The sequence below is a fragment of the Pelophylax lessonae genome, assembly GCF_965119305.1.
Source record: "Pelophylax lessonae genome assembly, chromosome: 3".
NCBI classification, from domain to species: Eukaryota; Metazoa; Chordata; class Amphibia; order Anura; family Ranidae; genus Pelophylax; species Pelophylax lessonae.
The window spans coordinates 73,834,983-73,856,273 of record NC_138770.1 but is presented as its reverse complement, the minus strand read 5'-3'; the positions used below and the strand labels follow the sequence as shown (position 1 = coordinate 73,856,273).

The 21,291-nt window shown below is 41.8% G+C and overlaps 1 protein-coding gene across 1 annotated transcript in view; it reads right to left on the bottom strand.

The window, feature by feature from the left end:
- The window catches only part of LOC309550357 (adhesion G-protein coupled receptor F3-like), a gene marked incomplete at its 5' end in the record, with an annotated part of 60,754 nt that overhangs the window by 27,956 nt on the left and 11,507 nt on the right, over positions 1 to 21,291 (bottom strand). Inside the window, 4 exons of the mRNA XM_082250754.1 lie at positions 3,075 to 3,248; positions 10,366 to 10,439; positions 14,040 to 14,075; positions 20,424 to 20,729. Of these exons, the coding sequence (XP_082106880.1) occupies positions 3,075 to 3,248; positions 10,366 to 10,439; positions 14,040 to 14,075; positions 20,424 to 20,729 (590 nt within the window). The remainder of the gene's footprint in view (positions 1 to 3,074; positions 3,249 to 10,365; positions 10,440 to 14,039; positions 14,076 to 20,423; positions 20,730 to 21,291) is intronic.

The following is a 21,291-nucleotide window of genomic DNA, read 5'->3' as shown; positions in this document are numbered from 1 at the left end:
GGATCTGCCTGACCCAAGATGAGTCATATGGGTCGGCAGCATCCAACCGGATAGCTTTCCCAGTGACCCAGGATGTCCAAAGACTTTGCGAGCCCTAGGCTTTCCCTCCTCATCAGGAATTTTTCCCTGCCACTAGTACTGTCCCTAACAGACGGGTTACCTTTCCCTACTCTACCAACTCACCAAAAGTGCGCCAAGCTTGGGAGCCAGAGCCTTAAGTAGGATCTGCCTGACCCAAGATGACTTTGAGAGTCATATGGGTCGGCAGCATCCAACAGGATAGCTGTCCCAGTGACCCAGGAAGCCATAGAGGAGCTATGTTTTCCTTGACTCCCTCTCCAACTGTACTGCCGCTATGGATGAGCGCCACCTACAGTGGGGAAAGTAGACTGCACCTGTCTACACACACACACACACATATGTCTCTAATCTCAGTGACTTTCAAACAGCTTTAGTTGAATAAATGCAGCCTATAAACAATAGCTATTACCGGAACAGTGAGATGATCAAAAGTGTTTGTAGTAGGTTGAACTGAGCCGTTCACTTATTTGTGCTACTAAGGACAAGATTTCATGAAAATGACAGTGTGTATAGCAGGGGAGGACTGGACTTGGAGGAAGGAAGAGCAGTACAAATAAGATACACTCACCAGACGCTTTTTTAGGTACACCTTGCTACTACCAGGTTTGACCCCCTTTTGCCTTCAGAACTGCCTTAATTCTTCATGGTATAGATTTAACAAGGTGTTGGAAACATTCCTCAGAGATTTTGGTCCATATTGGCACGAAAACATCAAGCAGTTGCTGCAGATTTGTCGGCTGCACATGATGTGAATCTCCTGTTCCACCACATCCCAAAGGTGCTCTATTGGATTGAGATCTGGTGACTGTGGAGGCCATTGGAGTACAGTGACCTCATTGTCATGTTCAAGAAACCAGTGGTGAGATGATTTGAGCTTTGTGACATGGTGCATTATCCTGCTGGAAGGAGCCATCAGAAGATGGGTACACTGTAGTCATAAAGGGATGGACATGGTCAGCAACAATACTCAGGTAGGCCGTGGTGTTTAAACGATGCTCAATTGGTATTTAGGGGCCCAAAGTGTGCCAAGAAAATATCCCCCACACCATTACACCACCACCACCAGTCTGAAGCATTGATACAAGGCAGGATGGATCCATGCTTTCATGTTGTTCAAATTCTGACCCTACCATCTGAATATCGCAGCTAAAATCGAGACTCATTAGACCAGGCAACATTTTTCCAATCTTCTATTGACTAATTTTGGTGAGCCTGTGCGAATTTTAGCTTCAGTTTCCTGTTCTTAGCAGAGAGAAGCGACATTTGGTGGGGTCTTCTGCTGCTGTAGCCCATTTTCTTCAAGTTCCAATGTGTTGTGCATTCAGAGATAATAATCTGCATACCTTGGTTGAAACGAATGGTTATTTGAGTTACCGTTGCCTTTCTATCATCTGAAACCAGTCTGTCCATTTTCCTCTGACCTCTGACATCAACAAGGCATTTTCCTCTACACTAGTGGTCCTCAACTCTGGTCCTCAGGGCCCACTAACAGGCCAGATTTTAAGTATTACCTTGGGAGATGCAGACTAGAGTACTGCAATCACTGAGCAGCAAATTATATCACCTGGGATGTATTTCAGTTATCTTGCAAATCTGGCCTGTTAGTGGGCCCTGTAGGCCAAGGTTGAGGACCACTGCTCTACACAACTACCACTCACTGGATATTTTCTCTTTTTCGGACCATTCTCTGTAAACCTTAGATATGGTTGTGCATGAAAATCCCAGTAGATCAGCAGTATTTGAAATACTCAGACCAGCCTGTCTGGCACCAACAACCATGCCACATTCAAAGTCACTTAAAGTGGAGTTCCACCCTAATTTAATACTTACCTCCATCTTCTCGCTCCGGGTCACCTGAAAAACAAATATATAATCGCAATTTTTTTTTTTTTTTTTTTTTACTTACCTTGTAGAGAAAATATACTTACCTTACTTCCTTCTTCCTCCCCTCGGCGGCCACGGCGATTCGTCACTTCCTGGCTTTTGCAATGATTCCTGGGAGCTGAACGTCATCGCTCCCAGGAATCATTGCGCCTGCACCGGCCCCGACGTCAGTTCCGGCTCGCGCGCGTCATTCCCTTCTAAACAGCTTCTGGGCATGCCCAGAAGCTGTGGAGGGATGATGCGCGCGCACCGGAAGTGACGCCAGGGCCGGTGAAGTGCATCGTGGGACCGAAGAAGAAGGAAGAGGACGCCGAAGAGGATCGCGCTGGCTTCAAGCTGCCCACACCTGAGATGGCAGCGCTGGAGAATACTTTTTCAAGGTAAGTATTTGTCCTAAAAGGTAAGTGCAACCCGGGACAGATCAGAGGCTAGCCATTGTGGAATGCACTAGCCCTGACTGTCCCGGGGGTATTTTTTTTTTAAAAAAATGTGCACTGGGTGGAACTCCGCTTTAAATCTTCCTTTCTTTGCTCGGTTGGAACTTCAGCGAAGCGTCTTCACCACGTCTAGATATCCAAATGTATTGAGTTGCTGTCATGTGATTGGCTGATTAGCAATTTGTGTTACCAAGCAATCGAACAGGTGTACCTAAAAAAGTGCCCGGTGAGTGTATATTGGGTTGGTGGCATTGACTGGAGATACTTCACTATTCATACATTAATCGAGGCTGGATCCATAGTTGATCACACATGATGGGTGTTATATAGCTATTTTATTCATAACTGTAATCACCGTGTCTGCTAGAGATCCTTCTTCCATCACCAACTTTCTCTTGTGTCTCTATGATTTCATGTGACCCAATGCTGAGAGCCGCAAAGAAAGTTGATGCTGGAAGATGTGAGAAGGTGTATCACCTTACTTTCACCAATTTCTACTGCACCATGATACACTTGAAACATTGCATGGAACATGCTTTTAATGCAGGAATATGTCCCTATCAGGAAAGGACTAAGTGGTTGTGACTATCTCCAAGCCAAATATATCCAGTCCTCCCCCTTGGGTTGGTCACGGTCAGCGTTACAATTCACATACTGACATTCAGGACTCACCAGGACCACGCTAATAGGAAAAGTCTTGTTTGATTGGACAGCTTTTTCTGTAACATTCCCAAGAATATAGACAATGAGGGCCACTTCATCTTTTTGGAGTCCAGAGGGGCTAGCTGAAGATGTGTATTCCTGTAATGCTGGAATAATGTCCATTCCTATGTCCATAGACCCGTTCTGTTAATGGAAGAAAGATCAGTAAATAGCGTCAATTTGCCATATTTAATATAACTATAGAGAGCTAAAGGACACAAACCTATGTACTGTTTTCATGGGTTCCAATTAAAATATTTTTGTTAAAATTACTGTCAGAAATGGGATTGTAGTTATAATTGTTTATGTTCATTGTTCATGTACACAGGTTTAGAGACAGAAAAAACCATCGCTTGCGCGTTCAGAGCAGAGTGGCGTTTAGGCGGAAACAAAATTCCAAACGCACATAAATGTACATTACCGTGGGTTAAGACTAGACAAGTACAAACCTGTATGTCGCGGCTTTATATATATATAATTATATATATATATATATATATATATATTAAACAGTATGTATATATATATATATATATATATATATATATATATATATACACACAGTATCTCACAAAAGTGAGTACACCAATCATATTTTTAAAAATATTTTATTATATCTTTTCATGTGACAGCACTGAAGAAATTACACTTTGCTACAATGTAAAGTAGTGAGTGTACAGCTTTTATAACATTGTAAATGTTCTGTCCCCTCAAAATAACTCAACACACAGCCATTAATGTCTAAATCGCTGGCAACAATAGTGAGTACACCCCTAAGTGAAATGTCCAAATTGGGCCCAAAGTGTCAATATTTTGTGTGGCCACCATTATTTTCCAGCACTGCCTTAACCCTCCTGGGTATGAAGTTCACCAGAGCTTCACAGGTTGCCACTGTAGTCCTCTTCCACTCCTCTGTGATGACATCACAGAGCTGGTGGATGTTAGAGACCTTGCGCTCCTCCACCTTCCTTTTGAGGATGCCCCATAAATGCTCAATAGGGTTTAGGTCTGGAGACATGCTTGGCCAGTCCATGACCTTTACTCTCAGCTTCTTTAGCAAGGCAGTGGTCAACTTGGAGATGTGTTTAGGGTCGTTATCATGTTGGAATACCCAGTCTCTGAAAAGAGGGGATCATGCTTTGCTTCAGTATGTCACAGCACATGTTGGCATTCATGGTTCCCTCAATGAACTGTAGCTCCCCAGTGCCCGCAGCACTCATGCAGCCCCAGACCATGACACTCCCACCACCATGCTTGGCTGTACGCAAGACACACTTGTCTTTGTACTCCTCACCTGGTTGCCACCACACACGCTTGACACTATCTGAACCAAATAAGTTTATCTTGGTCTCATCAGAGCACAGAACATGGTTCCAGTAATCCTTGTCCTTAGTCTGCTTCTCTTCTGCAAACTGTTTGTGGGCTTTCTTGTGCATCATCTTTAGAAGAGGCTTCCTTCTGGGATGACAGCCATGCAGACCAATTTGATGCAGTGTGCGGCGTATGTTCTAAGCACTGACAGGCTGACCCCCCACCCCTTCAACCTCTGCAGCAATGATGGCAGTACCCATACGTCTATTTCCAGAAGACAATCTCTGGATATGACGCTGAGCACGTGCACTCAACTTCTTTGGTCGACCATGGCAAGGCCTGTTCTGAGTGGAACCTGTTCTGTTAAACCACTGTATGGTCTTGGCCACCGTGCTGCAGCTCAGTTTCAGGATCTGGACAATCTTCTTATAGCCTAGGCCATCTTTATGTGGAGCAACAACACTTATTTTCAGATCCCTAGAGAGTTCTTTGCCATGAAGTGCCATGTTGAACTTCTAGTGACCGGTATGAGAGAGTGAGAGTGATAACACCAAATTTAACACACCTGCTCCCCATTCACACCTGAGACCTTGTAACACTATGAGTCACATGACACCGGGGTGGGAAAATGACTAATTGGGCCTAATTTGGACATTTTCAGTTAGGGGTGTACTCACTTTTGTTGCCAGCGGTTTAGACATTAATGGCTGTGTGTTGAGTTATTTTGAGGGGACAGCAAATTTACACTGTTATACAAGCTGTACACTCACTACTTTACATTGTAGCAAAGTGTAATTTCTTCAGTGTTGTCACATTAAAAGATATAGCAAAATATTTACAAAAATGTGAGGGGTCTACTTACTTTTGTAACATACTGTATACAGGTGCTTCTCATAAAATTAGAAAATCATCAAAAAGTTCATTTGTTTTAGTAATTCAATTTAAAAAATGAAACTCATATATTTTATATAGACATATTAGACACAGAGTGATAGATTTCTTTCTTTTAATTTTGATGATTTTGGTTTACAGCTAGTGAAAACCCAAAATTCAGTATCTCAGAAAATTATAATATTACATAAGACCAGAAAAAAAAAAAAAAAAAGAATTTATAATACAGAAATGTTGGCTTATAGAAAAGTATGTCCATGTACAGTATAGTATGCACTCAATACTTGGTCAGGACTCCTTTTGCATGAATTACTGCATCAATGCGGCGTGGCATGGAGGTGATCACTGTGGCACTGCTGAGGTCACGGTGTTATAGAAGCCCAGATTGCTTTGATGGTGGCCTTCAGCTTGTCTGCATCCTTGGGTTTGGTGTCTCTCATCTTCCTCTCGACAATACCCCACAGATTCTCTACAGGGTTTAGGTCAGGAGAGTTTGCTGGCCAGTCAAGCACAGTGATTCCATGATCAATAAACCAGGCATCAATAAACGCCGCCCCCCCCAAAAAAAAGAAGAAAAAAAAGATTAAAAAAAAATATATATATCTTTTCCATTTATAGCCCACTAGGGGCACCGGACCTAGTGGTGGGTATGGGGGGGGGGGTTTCCACCCCACGTGCGGCAGGCAGAGGCGCTGATTGGCGGCCTCCTGGGGGTCATCGGGGAGCAGAGCAATGCGCCCTGACACTCCCCACTTTTGTGATGTCCTGCCTGTGATTGGTCCAGAACCCAGCCTGGACCAATCACACAGGAGGACATCCCGGGACCTGTGACGTGGCGCGTGGGGGCGGTGCGTTCGCCAGCCACTGTGTCCAGGCGTTACTCAAGTCACGTGATCACCGACAGTCCGACACCTTCCCGCCGTCATAGAGGAGAGCCGCTCAGCCGCGCGGCGCATCGGAAGTCAGAAGATCTGAAGAAGAGACACAGTTGTTCGTCTCCCCTCCAGTGAGGTGACCACCGCCTGCTTCTCCAGTTCTTCGCACGCTGGCCACGCACGCAGAGTCCGCAACGCATCCGTAACTCCGCACTCCAGTCCGCAGCCAGGCAGCCAGACAGTGTTGTCTGACAGTCCCGCGACTCCCGCTGCCGCCCCGGGCCTACTACTCTCAGAGCAGCAGCACGCCACGCAGGTCGCCGTCCGTGAGGTAAGTGTACAGTGAGGTAAGTGTACAGTTCAAGACAAGTGAATGTGATGCCTCAGGGGGGCCCGGCCCACACACTGTACATTGGGGGCATGTATGCTGGTCACTACATTGGGGGCACGCACACTGATCTCTGCATTGGGGGCATGTATGCTGGTCACTACATTGGGGGCACGCACTCTGATCTCTGCATTGGGGGCATGTATGCTGGTCACTGCATTGGGGGCACGCACGCTGATCTCTGCATTGGGGGCAAGTATGCTGGTCACTGCATTGGGGCACGCACGCTGATCTCTGTATTGGGGGCATGTATACTGGTCGCTACATTGAAAGGGTTTGTGCTAGGGGGTCTGTACTGTAGGGTTTGTGCTAGGGGGTCTGTACTGTGGGGTTTGTGCTAGGGGGTCTGTATTGTGGGATTAGTGCTAAGGGGCCTGTACTGTGGGGTTTGTGCTTGGGGGTCTGTACTGTGGGATTAGTGCTAAGGGGTCTGTACTGTGGAGTTTGTGCTAGGGGGCCTGCACTGTTGGATTATTGCTAGGGGTCTGTACTGTAGGGTTTGTGCTAGGGGGTCTGTACTGTAGGGCTTGTGCTAGGGGGTCTGTACTGTAGGGTTTGTGCTAGGGGGTCTGTACTGTGGGATTAGTGCTAGGGGGCCTGTACTGTGGGGTTTGTGCTAGGGGGCCTGTACTGTGGGGTTTGTGCTAGGGAGCCTGTACTGTGGGATTAGTGCTAGGGGGCCTGTACTGTGGGGTTTGTGCTAGGGGGCCTGCACTGTGAGGTTTGTGCTAGGGGGCCTGTACTGTGGGATTAGTGCTAGGGGGTCTGTACTGTGGGGTTTGTGCTAGGGGGCCTGTACTGTGGGGTTTGTGCTAGGTGGCCTGTACTGTTGGATTAGTGCTAGGGCGCCTGTACTGTGGGATTAGTGCTAGGGGGTCTGTACTTTGGGATTAGTGCTAGGGGGCCTGTACTGTGAGGTTTGTGCTAGGGGGCCTGTACTGTGGGATTAGTGCTAGGGGGCCTGTACTGTGGGATTAGTGCTAGGGGGTCTGTACTGTGGGGTTTTTGCTAGGGGTTTTGTGCTTGAGGGGTTTGTGTGGGGTTTGTGCTTGAGGGGTTTGTTCTGGGGGGTCTGTATTGTGGGGTTTGTGCCACTCTCAGTCAGTCTATCCCATAATAGGGTGTCTCTCACAGTATATCCCATAATAGGGCCCCTGTTCCCTATTATGGGATATACTAGTACTGATGGACCCCTTAATATGTGATATATTGGGAGAATTTGTTCACGCAAGCAAAATACAGGGGACAAAATGGGTGGAGTCTATAAGGGGTGGGGCTTCTGATAAATGGGAGGGGTCAAAGTGGAAGGGTGGGGTCTTGCGCCCCACCATCTTAAAACTTCACCAGACGCCACTGCTGGTGTGTTTTATCAAATCCAAAGTCGGAGCAGCCCTCTACCAGGCAATTCTACAGCACTTCATTCTTCCCTCTGTTGACCAGCTTCATGGAGATGCTGGTTTCATTTTTCCAGCAGGACTTGGCACTTCCCCACACTGCCAAAAGTACCAATACCTGGTTTAATGGCCATGATATCACTGTGCTTGATTGGCCAGCAAACTCTCCTGACTTAAACCCCATAGAGAATCTGAGGGGTTTTGTCAAGAGGAAGATGAGAGACACCAGACCCAACAATGCAGACAAGCTGAAGGCTGCCATCAAAGCAACCTGGGCTTCCATAACACCTCAACGCCACATTGATGAAGTAATTCATGCAAAAGGAGTCACAACACAGTATTGAGTGCATACTATACTGTACATGAACATACTTTTCACTAAGCCAACATTTCTATATTAAAAATACTTTTTTGTTATTGGTCTTTTGTAATAATATAGATACTGAATTTTTGTTTTTTGCTAGCTGTAAGCCATAATCATCAAAATTAAAAGAAAGAAATGCTTGAAATGTATCACACTGTGTGTAACGCATCTATATAAAATATTTACGAGTTTCACTTTTTGAATTGAATTACTGAAATAAATAAACTTTTGATCATATTCTAATTTTATGAGATGCACCTATGTGTGTGTGTGTGTGTGTGTATATATATATATATATATAATTTATTTATTTTTTCTTCCTTTTTAACACTTTATTTATTTGTACTACTTTATTGCAATCACAAGGGGGTTAAGAAGCTCCCAATGTGATAGCATAGACGGTGATGTGTATACTTTATAGAGTTCAATCACACTGACCCTTACCAGAAAGCCGTGACCCTCATCACAAAGGTCACAGGCAGCAGAGATCTTTATACGGAATATCGGTAACAGAGAAGATCCTCCCAGCATTTTAATCTGTGGTCATCTATCTCACTCCTCATGGACTCACCGGCTCATACGGGAATAAGGTAAAACACCTCTCATAATGTAGTACAGTAAGAGCGATTTATTGAAAAAGACATATAGGAACTTACATCTAGATGAAATTAGAGCAGCATATCATGTTTCCTCCAGAGCTGGTAGCATGTGTTGGTTTCCTACCAACAAAATAGCTGCCGCGTCCCCAGTCTGTGATCGCGTCACACGCCGTAGGCTCCTCCCAATGCGTTTTGTCATTAATTGACAACGTCAATTTATGACGAAACGCCTTTCTGGTAAGGGTCAGTGGGATTGAACTTGGTGATGGCTCTCTTGTAATTCCACTTTTTCCACTTATAAGGAGATCAATCGGTTTGGAGTGGACACTTCACCTGTGGCTTTCTTCCCTCTGGATGTGGACTTGGGTGCTTCTTAATTTTATTAGATCAGCGCTACACCTTTATTTTATTTTATTGTTTTATTGGATCTACTTTGTATTCAAGATCATGTGTTAGCTGCTTTCTTCTGTAAGGGGACATTGATGCTGTTTGAGTCTAGTGCAGCAAATTGTTTATAGATTATACTTTATGGAGACATTGGGGGTCTATTGGACCACTTTCCATTTTTATTTTTAAATATTCCACCTGTTGGTACTGCTTCTTAGTTTATTCCAGGTTTACTAATACTTATTAATTACTGATATTCTCACAACTACTACTACTACCACTACTGCTGAGATTACAAACTCTACAATGACTGCTTTTGTTAAGTTATTACTGTGCTGTTACTGCTACAACTGCTACTCACACTATTAAAGTGTATGTAAACCCCAAAAACAAACGTCTCCTCTTTACACTCTCTTGGTCTGTTAAATATACCATTGAAGGTATTTTGATATATCTATTCGATAAGTTAAAAAAAAAACACTTGTCAAAAATTCAGAGCTGTCCTGCATCCTGTGTTAATCACAAGGAGCTTAATTACCCCCCCCCCCCCCCAGTTCTTGTCCTCAGCTGCAGAACCTAGTTTAGATAGCGGGAGGGTTTGAATAGTTTAGCAAAAAGAAACTGGGTTGGCAACACTCTGTCTACAAAAATGCTGTGTGCTGTCAGCCCACAGCAGTGTTGCCAACCCCCCCCTCCCCCCCCCCCCCCAAGTAAAATTTACTGACAGGGCATACAATAATTTACAAACACTACCAATTTTTTACTGACAAAAATCATGAAATTTACTGACAGAGCCACATATTTTACTATTTTACTGTCACTTCCAAAGAATATATAAAATGGGCCCCACAGCATTTCTGACAGATCAACAGGTATTCTTCTAGGCTTGAAGGCATAGACCATGGGGAAATATTGTATGGATGTACTGTATATGTTTTTTTTGCCCTGACATACAGTATATTACCATTATTAATACTATACCTTTAACCATACCATTGCCACCTCCAACACATTTAGTATAACAGTAACCAACAACAGCAAGCTGTACTTACCTGGCTTATTAGGTCTAGCCATTGGGCCAGCTGCTCCCAGTCAGTGGAATTAGTGATGTTAGAAGAAGTAAAATCTAAAACAAATAATAGTTTAATAAATGTACTCTGCAACATATTTTAATGAATAATGTCTATGTAAGAAGTGTTACTTACTTTGTGTCTGTAAAGTGTTCATGGTTGATTGTGTTCCTGTACAATGGAAAAAGGAAAAAAATGTTTTTTTTACACTTTTTAACACAGTCACCAAGAAAACAATTGGTAACACACTACACCGGTCCTGGAGTGGCCTAGTCAGTCTCCAGACCTTAATCCCATAGAAAATATGCGAAGGGAGCTGAGTTACCAAACGTCAGCCTCGAAACCTTAATGACTTGGAGAGGATCTGCAATGAGGAGTGGCACAAAATCCCTTCTGAGATGTGTGCAAACCTGGTGACCAACTACAAGACATGTCTGACCTCTGTGATTGCCAACAAGGGTTTTGCCACCAAGTACTAGCTCATGTTTTGCAAAGGGGTCAAATATTTATTTAAAATGCAAATCAATGTATAACTTTTTTGAAATGCGTTTTTCTGGATTTTATTATTTTTTTTGTTATTCTGTCTCTCACTGTTAAAATAAATTTACCATTAAAATTATAGACTGATCATTACCTTGTCAGTGGGCAAATGTACAAAATCAGCAGGGGATCAATTACTTTTTTCCTTCACTGTACTTAGAAAACCTAATTTGTATATAAATATTACAAAAGCCTTTTATTATTTTTTATCTGCAGGAGCTTCATTTTAATAAAATAATTTCCATACCTGGACATAATTTTAATGAACTCACTTAAAAAAGAAAACAGAAATCCAAGTTTTCAAATACAGCCTGAATTATTATTAGAACAAGGCTGCATTTTTATAAAATTATGTTTTTTACGTGTTTTAAACATTTTCTTCAAGACATGAATTAGTAGGGTGGCCCCTTGGAACCACTAGTAATCCACCATACACTAATGTATTGTGACTAGGAATGAGCTTCGTGTTGGAATCGACCGTTAGTTCGTCTGGAACATTGGCTGTTCACCTGTTCAAGTGACGAACAAATGTGCTTCTTCGAGGGAAATTAGAGCGCCCGCATCCATAATGCACTGCGCGAGCCAAAGCATGCACCCTGACCTCCATGCTTTGGCCAATCAAATCATCTCTGCCATGATTGGACAAAGGCAGGCTGCCAGAGGCTCTAATAGGCTTCAAAAAAGAGTGGGCTTGGGGCACAGAGCACTGCGCCCTGGCCTGAGCCCACCCAGTTGTGTGACAAATAGCGAATGAATATTCACTATTGCCACACTGATTCTCCTCCCGGCCAATCTTGAAGCGGGTCCTGAGACCTGTTTCTCGATTGGTCGAAAGGAGAAGGAATGCCAAGAAGGGGGGAGGAGAGGGCCGCCGGGAAGGGACATGAAGGAGCCTGAGGGGGAAGCTGCCGCCGCCGCTGCCGCCTGTCAGTCCGGAGGAACAAGGTAAATAAACTGGCAGGGGGGGGGGGAAGATGTGGTGGTGCAGGCTGGAGTGATGTGGGTGGGTGGGGGGGGGGGGGTTCCATGGCCAGGTCCATGGTCAGGTTCCCCCCCCCCCCGACTGATGGAGCACCAGCCGACACTGTGTGCCAATATAGCCAAATGTATATAAATAATTAAATACCTCAAGTGGGATATATGTGAAGCCCTGTGGTCTAATTGATATATATGGTAAACACATTAGACACAATTAAATCAAAAAGAATTACATAAACATCATATTGAGTAAAATCCCACATATAAATCAAATATTAAAAAGTTGTTAAAAGTGTAATTAAAATGGTATTAAATATTATAAGGGACCAAAAGCAGATGTATATAAATAAATAAATAAGGAATGTGATGTATTTTATTTAATGCATAATAGTAAAATATTGAAAATATTAAAATTTTAATTAAAAATATATATACCCCCCCAAAAAAAAAAAAAAAAAATATATATATATATATATATGCAAAATATATATATAAAAAATGAGGGGGAAAGAGGAAAAGGATCAAACAGCAAGTCAATTGGTCAGAAAAAGCACGGTAAGTTGTAAGTGAGGTACTAAAGAAGGGCAATGCTTAAGGAATAAGTGTATCTCATTGGTCCATGATGAAAAGTGACTAAGCATACATAAAGGAACAAATATAGGCATTGGACTTTGTTCCTTCATGTATGCTCAGTCACTTTCTATCATGGACCGATGAGATACACATATTCCTTAAAGCATTGCCCTTCTTTAGTACCTCATTTATAACTTACTTTTTTTCCCATTTGACTTGCTGTTTATCCTTTTCCTCTCCCCCCCCCCTCATTTTTTATATATATTATGTATATTTTTTTATACATTTCAAATTTTTCATTTTTCATTAAAATTTTAATTTTTTTAATTTTTTCCTATTATGCATTAAATAAAATACATCAAATTCATTTTTTAAAATACATCTGCTTTTGGGCCCTTATAATATGTAATGCAATTTTAATTACACTTTTAACAACTTTTTAATCTTTGATTTATATATGGGATTTTACTCAATATGATGTTTATGTCATTCTTGTTGATTTAATTGTGTCTAATGTGTTTAATATATATATATATATATCAATTAGACCATGGGGCTTCGCATATATCCCATTTGGGGTATTTAATTATTTATATAAATTTGGCTTTATTGGGACATTTGTAATTTATCCTATTGAATGAAATATTATTATCTTTGTATACAAGTCCCGGGATGTGTCGCCACTATGTTTATAATGGGATATGTGGAGTTCTGTTTCCGTTATCCGCTTCCTGTAACTTAGCAACGCTTTGCAGCTTTGGTTTCTTATAGCAGGATGGGCTGGTACAGCTCCTTCCGGGTTTCAGTTAATGATGCCCCGTTGCCTAGTTACCGTTGTTTATATAGAGGTGCAGAATGGACGTAGTGGACGCTTCTGATGATGTCATACCGACGAAACGCGTAGGGCGCCATTACATCACTTCCGCTTCCGGTCTGTGGAACGCATTTGCATTCCAGAATTGCTGTCACGTGTCACTGTTACATATCACGCGTGGCACTCACACATTCTACACAGTAATCATACTTTTTATAATCTATTTATTGCCCCTGGTTGTAGGTCACCAGGCCTAATCAAAATAATCCCCCTAAGCAGCACCATCTATTCCTCTCTTGTTTCTGTGTATATCTGTATAACCCTTTGGGTTATATTTGAGGGAGGCTGCAGCCTGTTACTGATCATAGCACGGAATCTTTCTTTACAGAGTGAGAAGAGTGTAGAGGTTGGTCAACCTGATACTGTACATAGTATAGGCCCAAATAGGGCAAAAAAGGTAAATAATTGTTTTAGGGTGGTATTATTTTAATAAAAAGTTTTTTTAATGTAGCTGAAAATCCTTAATAGGCTATTAGCTGAAAGTTTTGAGTCTTCATTTTCATATTTTGTTTTTCTAACAGCCCTTATTTAGGATCCTTACTGCTTTGTAGCATAATATAAAATATATATTCCTGGATACTGCTGGTGCTGATGCTGCTGACGATCCAAAAAGTTATGCACCCCAATGCTCCCAGCAAAGCACAGTCTTTAGCATCACCGGAGATCCATCAATAGAAGTTGTGTAACTTACTTGGTGGTTGTGACCTGTTCATCACCGGTGGTGCACCTGAACAAAAAAAAGACAAATACTATTTCAATGGGGTTATCTATGAAACATCACTCAAATGTTTATCTACTAGGTGGCCGTCACCTATTGCTGTATCACCAAAAGTATGTAGACACACCCTCCAAATGATGGAATTCAGGTGTTTTCAGTGAAGGATACTGTTTTTAGACAATTGAGTGCTTCCAACCTACAACCAAGATTCACACAAAGCCAGCGCCATAAAGACATAGTTTTAGCAGTTTGGTGTGGAGGAACATGAGTGTCCTGCACAGAGCCCTGACCTCAACTCTATTTGAACATCATTGGAATGAATTGGAACTCCAATTGTAAGACCAGGTCTACTGATCCAACATCAGTAATGGTGCTTTTCCACTGCATGGAACCGAACGGTTCGGCTCGCTTTTCTGCTTTTCCACTGCTGGTACCGCATGGTACGGTGTAGGAACGGTTCGGTTCGGTACAGTACAGCGGCGCTTTTCCACTGCATGGAACCGAACGGTACGGCTCTCAAAAACAGTACCTACTCGATTGTGGTTCCAAGAGGTACCCTACCCGGTACCATATCCCACAATCCTTTGCATGCAGTCACTACTAGCCACTGATTGGTCAGAGAATCCCACCCACCCCGTTGTTATCCCACCCACTTAACTTTAGTACTACTTTAGTGGAAAAGCAAACCATACCGTACCTTACTGAACCGTTCCAACACCGTACCATGCGGTACCAGCAGTGGAAAAGCAAACGGGGCCAAGCAGGGCCGAGTAGAGCCAAGCCGGTACTTGCAGTGGAAAAGTGCCATAAAAGACCTCAAAATGCCAGAGCTCAATTTTAATGATATTATTACAACCTCCAGCCAAGCCTCACACAAAGCTAGCTCCACAAAGACTTGGTTTGAGCAGTTTGGTGTGGACCATATTTAAACTCCTGACCATCACACTTGCGTAAATGAGCTTGTTGGGCATATCATTTCAAACCAGATGCATAGAATCAGGCAAACTGATATGAAATCTACTTTTCCAAACATTAGTATGCAAAGACAATTTAAACAATTGAGCCCTTCCAACCTTGTGGTCTCCAATGAAGACAAAAAAAAAACCAAGGAGTGTGGAACTTTGATGTGAATTCATACAAAATATTGAGGGGACAAAAAAAACACTCTGAAAGCTCACTGGCTCTGCTTAGGCTTTTTACAAACCAGACAGAAAGAAACATGCACCAATTGAAGGAGCCTGGACCAAATGATAAAAGAGTCCAAGTTCATTTATTGCTTTACACCAGGGATCCTCAAACTGTGGCCCTCCAGCTGTTGTGGAACTACACATCCCATGAGGCATTGCAAAACTCTGACATTCCCAGACATGACTAGGCATGATGGGAATTGTAGTTCCTGAACAACTGGAGGTCCATAGTTTGAAGACCCCTGCTTTACACTATAAAAAATACCTTGTGGTAACAGTTTTGATAGGGTCCTTTTCTGTACCAGCAGGACTGTGCCTCTGTGTACAAAGCCAGCACCATAAACACATCGTTTGATGAGTTTGGTGTGGAGAAACTGGCGAGGGCTCCACAGAGCTCTGACCCCAACCCTAGTGAACACTTTCTGGGTGAACTGGATGTTCAGTTCAGTAAATGACCTCACAAATAAGTTTTTTGCTGAATGGGCACAAATTTCTACAGATACACTCCAAAATCTTTTGGAAAGTCTTCCCAGAAGAGTGGAGCCTGTAAAGCTGCAAAGGAAGTAACTCCATATCAATACTAATGGTTTTGAAATCAGATGCCCAACTCGGAATATATAGTTGTGATGGCCAGGTGTCCATAAGTGTTTTTAAAATATATTAAAAGTAAACTTGTCATAAGGAAAATACAAGGGGGGGCTCTGCAACCATTCTGATAATGCCAACTGATGTGATGTTGTCCTAATCCTCTGAACACTATAAATGCCTCAAAGTGTTGAAGGCAAAGGCTCACCTTGGCAGTTAGGCAGTGAGTATTTTCAGAAGAACGTCAGCAGTGGCAGCTTCTATGTTTCTTTCATTACAGATTTACTATAAAGGGACTCTGTCACTATTATGTAAATTTAGTATAAAGTACCCACAGTGAATTGGATAGACCATACTCTCCCACTGCCTGCAGGGAATATCTTCATGGTGGGGGTAGTGAGGTAATTGGCGCTGCCTAAAAATATGGTGGTGTACTGAATTCTTAATATCACAATAAAATGCGGTACAATCAAATACAGAAATGACAAACCATGTATAAAATACTATAAATATAAAGTGCAATATAAAGTGCAATAGTATAAACGGTGGGTGAATAAATAATTGAATATAAATATAAAGTGCAATATAAAGTGCAATAGTATAAACGGTGGGTGAATAAATAATTAAATATAAATATAAAGTGCTTGGTGGGCAAAGAGTAACTAAATAAAGTGAAAAAAAATTGTCAGAAAGAATATATATCGGTCACTTTAAATTAGAACACAGTATACGTGAAACAAATTCCAAGAGTATCAACAAGGGTTGATAGATAAAATGGTAAAATGATTCCAATAAAAATTGGATAAAATTGATAGTGAATAAATATGAAAAAATCTGAGAAAGTGATCAAGTACAAAAAGAAATGAAATGGACGGGTGAACTAAAAAAATATAAGAAATGGCCAAGACCTATTAGTGGTAGTGAATAAATATATCAAGGAAAAAAGTGATCAAGTGCAGTAGGTCCTACCAAATATAGGATTGGTATAAGGACCAGTGGAAAAACCTTCTACCAATTTCAGGATCTTGGAATTTGTTTCACGTAGTGTATACTCTGTTCTAATTTATAGTGACCGATATATATTCTTTCTGACACTTTTTTTCTCACTTTATTTAGTTACTCTTTGCCCACCAAGCACTTTATATTTATATTTAATTATTTATTAACCCACCATTTATACTATTGCACTTTATATTTATAGTATTTTATACATGGTTTGTCATTTCTGTATTTGATTGTACCGCATTTTATTGTGATATTAAGAATTCAGTACACCACCATATTTTTAGGCAGCGCCAATTAACTCACTACCCCCACTATATATCGAATATTGACCTCACAGTCTATATTTTTGAGGTAGGCAGCCAATTTATTGCTCCATAAGTGCGGAAATTCCCCCCCTATAATATCTTCATGGTATTGCAGAGGTACAGCTGCCTGCAGAATCTTCAGCATCTGGCACACTTCCTGGAGTGTCAGTTGCCTGGTCCCCCTCTGCACTCTGTGGTTTTAACTTCCTGCATAGTAGTGATGTTGAAACCGGTGGATCAAACCACTGAGTACAAAGGGAGACCAGGCATCCAACACACCCAAAGTGGAAGTTGAAGTTTTTACAAGAAGCTGTATCAGTGGTACATATTGGAGTGGGAGACGACACGAAAGGAAAGTGTGAACGCTTTTGTTTGCAGGGGGCACTTTGTTCTTAATTAGTATTCTAGTGACAAGAAGAAGAACAATAAAAAATGTGCACAACACAGCATAGAAAATAATGCGAAGAAGCTCAAACACATTTGAAAGAATTGTACGTATGTCAGGAGATTTGTTGACTTTGACCCAGCAATGCTGGAATTTACATGTAAACTAATTTCGATGTAAACAAAGGGCAGTGTGCGTACTGTCATTTTTTGAGTCGTGTGTGCTGCTGGTAAATGCCAGAAGAGGAGGAGGAGGAGAGAATGCCAGGAGGAGGAGCTTGCCTGTCTGGTAACAAATTTGACCGTGTGGCAGGGAGCTGCCACCAGGGGTAAATCAAACATCGCTGGCAGTAGGGATATGGGGGACTGAAGATGCCACCAAAGAGATAAGTGTTTGATTTGTATGTGTATGCAGTGTGTATGTATGTTGTATGCATGAGTATGTACATCAATCAGCCATAACTTTGTGACCACTGACAGGTAAGGTGAATAACATTCTTTATCTCGTGACAATGGCATCTGAAAGTGAGTGGGATATATTAGGCAGCAAGTGAACATATTGTTACACAATGGCTCAAAAGTGATATGCTGCAGAAATATTTAGACAGAATAAGGGTGGATAAAGTGCCTGGACCAGATGGCATCCACCCACGCATCCTAAAATAATTGAGCTCTATTATTTCAAAGCCTTTGTTTCTAATTTTTAGGGACTGGTTAAGGACTGGAATAGTACCACTGGATTGGCGTAGGGCCAAAGTGGTGCCTATATTTAAAAAGGGATCAAAGTCTTTGCCAAGTAACTATAGACCAGTTGGTTTAACTTCTATAGTCGGGAAGATACTGGAGAGTTTAATAAAAGACCACATAGATAAGTTCTTGCTGGAATATAAATATTTTAAGCTGCCGACAGCATGGATTAATGAAAGACAGAAGTTGTCAAACAAACCTGATTTCTTTTTATGAGGAGGTAAGTAAAACCTTGGACAGAGGGGTGGCTGTGGATGTGGTATACTTGGATTTTGCAAAAGCGTTTGACACAGTTCCCCACACACGGCTAATATGTAAGGTAAAGTCTACAGGCTTGGAAAGATCAGTTTGTAATTGGATAGAAAATTGGCTAAAAGACAGAATTCAGAGAGTAGTGGTTAATGATTCTTACTCTGAATGGTCTAAGGTTATCAGTGGTGTACCCCAAGGTTCAGGGATGGGACCCTTACTTTTTAGTATCTTTATAAATGATATAGAGTCTGGGAATAAAAGTAACATTTCAGTCTTTGCAGATGACACCAAGCTTTGCAGTGGAATAACTTCTTTACAGAATGTCTCCAACTTACAAGCTGACCTCAATGCACTGTTTCATTGGGCAACTATGTGGCAAATGAAGTTTAATGTTGATAAATGTGAAGTTATTCACTTTGGGGCTAAGAATATGCATGCATCATACATACTAGGTAGAGTAGAACTGGGGGAATCCATAGTGGACAAGGATCTGGGTGTTCTGGTAGATTACAAGCTTAATAATAGCATGCAATGCCAAGCTGCGGTTTCCAAAGCAAGCAAAGTCCTTTCTTGTATTAACAGAGACATGGACTCTAGAGAGAGAGATATTATTTTGCCCCTGTACAAATCATTAGTAAGACCTCATCCTGAATATGCAGTTCAGTTTTGGGCACCATTTCTCAAAAAGGATATCAGGGCACTGAAGAAAGTGCAGAGAAGGGCAACCAAACTGATAGGAGGCATGGAGTAGCTAAGCTATGAGGGAAGATTAGAGAAACTGCATTTATTCTCTCTTGAGAAGAGGAGATTAAGGGGGTATGAGCAACATGTATAAATACATAAGGGGTCCATATGGTGAACTTGGTGTTGAGTTATTCACTTTAAGGTCATCACAGAGGACAAGGGGGCACTCTATGTCTAGAGGAAAAGAGATTTTGTCTGCAAATACGGAAAGGTTTCTTTACAGTAAGAGCTGTGAAAAGGTGGAATAGACTCCCTTCAGAGGTGGTTCTGTCCTGCTCAGTAGATTGCTTTAAAAAAAGGCCTGGATTCTATCCTAGGTGTACATAATATAACTGGGTACTAATATTTTATAGGTAAAGTTGACCCAGGGAATATCCGATTGCCTCTCGGGGGATCAGGAAGGAATTTTTCCCCTTCTGTAGCAAATTGGATCATGCTTTGCTGGGGTTTTTCACCTTCCTCTGGATCAAATGCGGGTATAGGATTGTGTATATGGGATTGTATGGTTGGGTTTTTTTACTTTTTTTTTGTATTTTATTGGTTGAGCCAGATGGACTGGTGTCTTTTTTTAAACCTGACTAACTATGTAACTATGTCTCTGAACTGATGTATCGAAAACATACAAAATGGACAAGCGTAAGGATTTGAGTGACTTTGACAAGGGCCAAATTGTAATGGCTAAATGGCTGGGTCAGAACATCTCCAAAACTGCAGCTCTTGTGGGATGTCTGCAGTAGTCAGAACCTACCAAAAGTGGTCTACAGAAGGAAAACTGCCAAACCGATGACAGGGTCATGAATGGCCAAGGCTCACTGATGCACGTGGGGAGTGAAGGCTGGCCCATGTAGTCTGATCCAATAGAAGAGCTGCTGTAGCTCAAATTTTGAAAAAGTTCATGCTAATTCTAATAGGAAAGTATCAGAACACACAGTGCATACAGTATGTTGTGTATGGGGCTGCGTAAGAAGAACCAGTTGCGTAAAGACAGTGCTGGACCCCAGGCAATGGCAAGTATCTGATTTTAAGAAGTCAACAGCTACAGTACTTGGCAAGACTGGCAAGGTGCAATATATTACATTTTGGAGTTTAGATACACTTTAAATGAACCTCAGGAGATTAGATGATCATTGATTCTTTGCATCATATACCTGGTGTGGATGTGGTTACTCCACCTGCAGGAACTGTGGTGCCTGTATTCTGATGGTCAGATGATGCTGTTGGCACACTAGTATTAGAAACAGAGGTCAAAGCAGTGGTGCTGTCCAATATCCCTGTCTTTACTGGAGAATTCTGGGGAAGATCCTGTGCTGTAGTGACTGTAGGTACTGGAGTCTCAGTGGTGGGTGCTGCGGTCTTTGTGGTTGTTTCAGTAGAGAGCATAGTTGTTCCCAGTAGATCTTCTCCAATAGCTCCTGACTGCACGGTGGTACTACTGACAGTACTGGCTTTTAAATCTACAAACACACACAAAACTTCTATTACTACCAGTTCAAAGTAGAACTCCAATATTAGGATGACCTATTAGGTATTGTATGTAAGCCCTTTTTTTTGAGCAATCACTGCATCTGAAGTCAATTTTGCATTTTTTATAGTACGTATTTTTCTAGGACAGCGGTGTCCAACCTTCATGATAGCGGGGCTGCCAGTGCGACCCCTGACATCATCAAGGGGTAGCACATAATATTCAATGAATTACAGTGCCTTGCGAAAGTATTCGGCCCCCTTGAACTTTGCAACCTTTTGCCACATTTCAGGCTTCAAACATAAAGATATAAAACTGTATTTTTTTGTGAAGAATCAACAACAAGTGGGACAAAATCATGAAGTGGAACGAAATTTATTGGATATTTCAAATTTTTTTTAACAAATAAAAAACTGAAAAATTGGGCGTACAAAAATTATTCAGCCCCCTTAAGTTAATACTTTGTAGCGCCACCTTTTGCTGTGATTACAGCTGTAAGTCGCTTGGGGTATGTCTATCAGTTTTGCACATCGAGAGACTGAAATTTTTGCCCA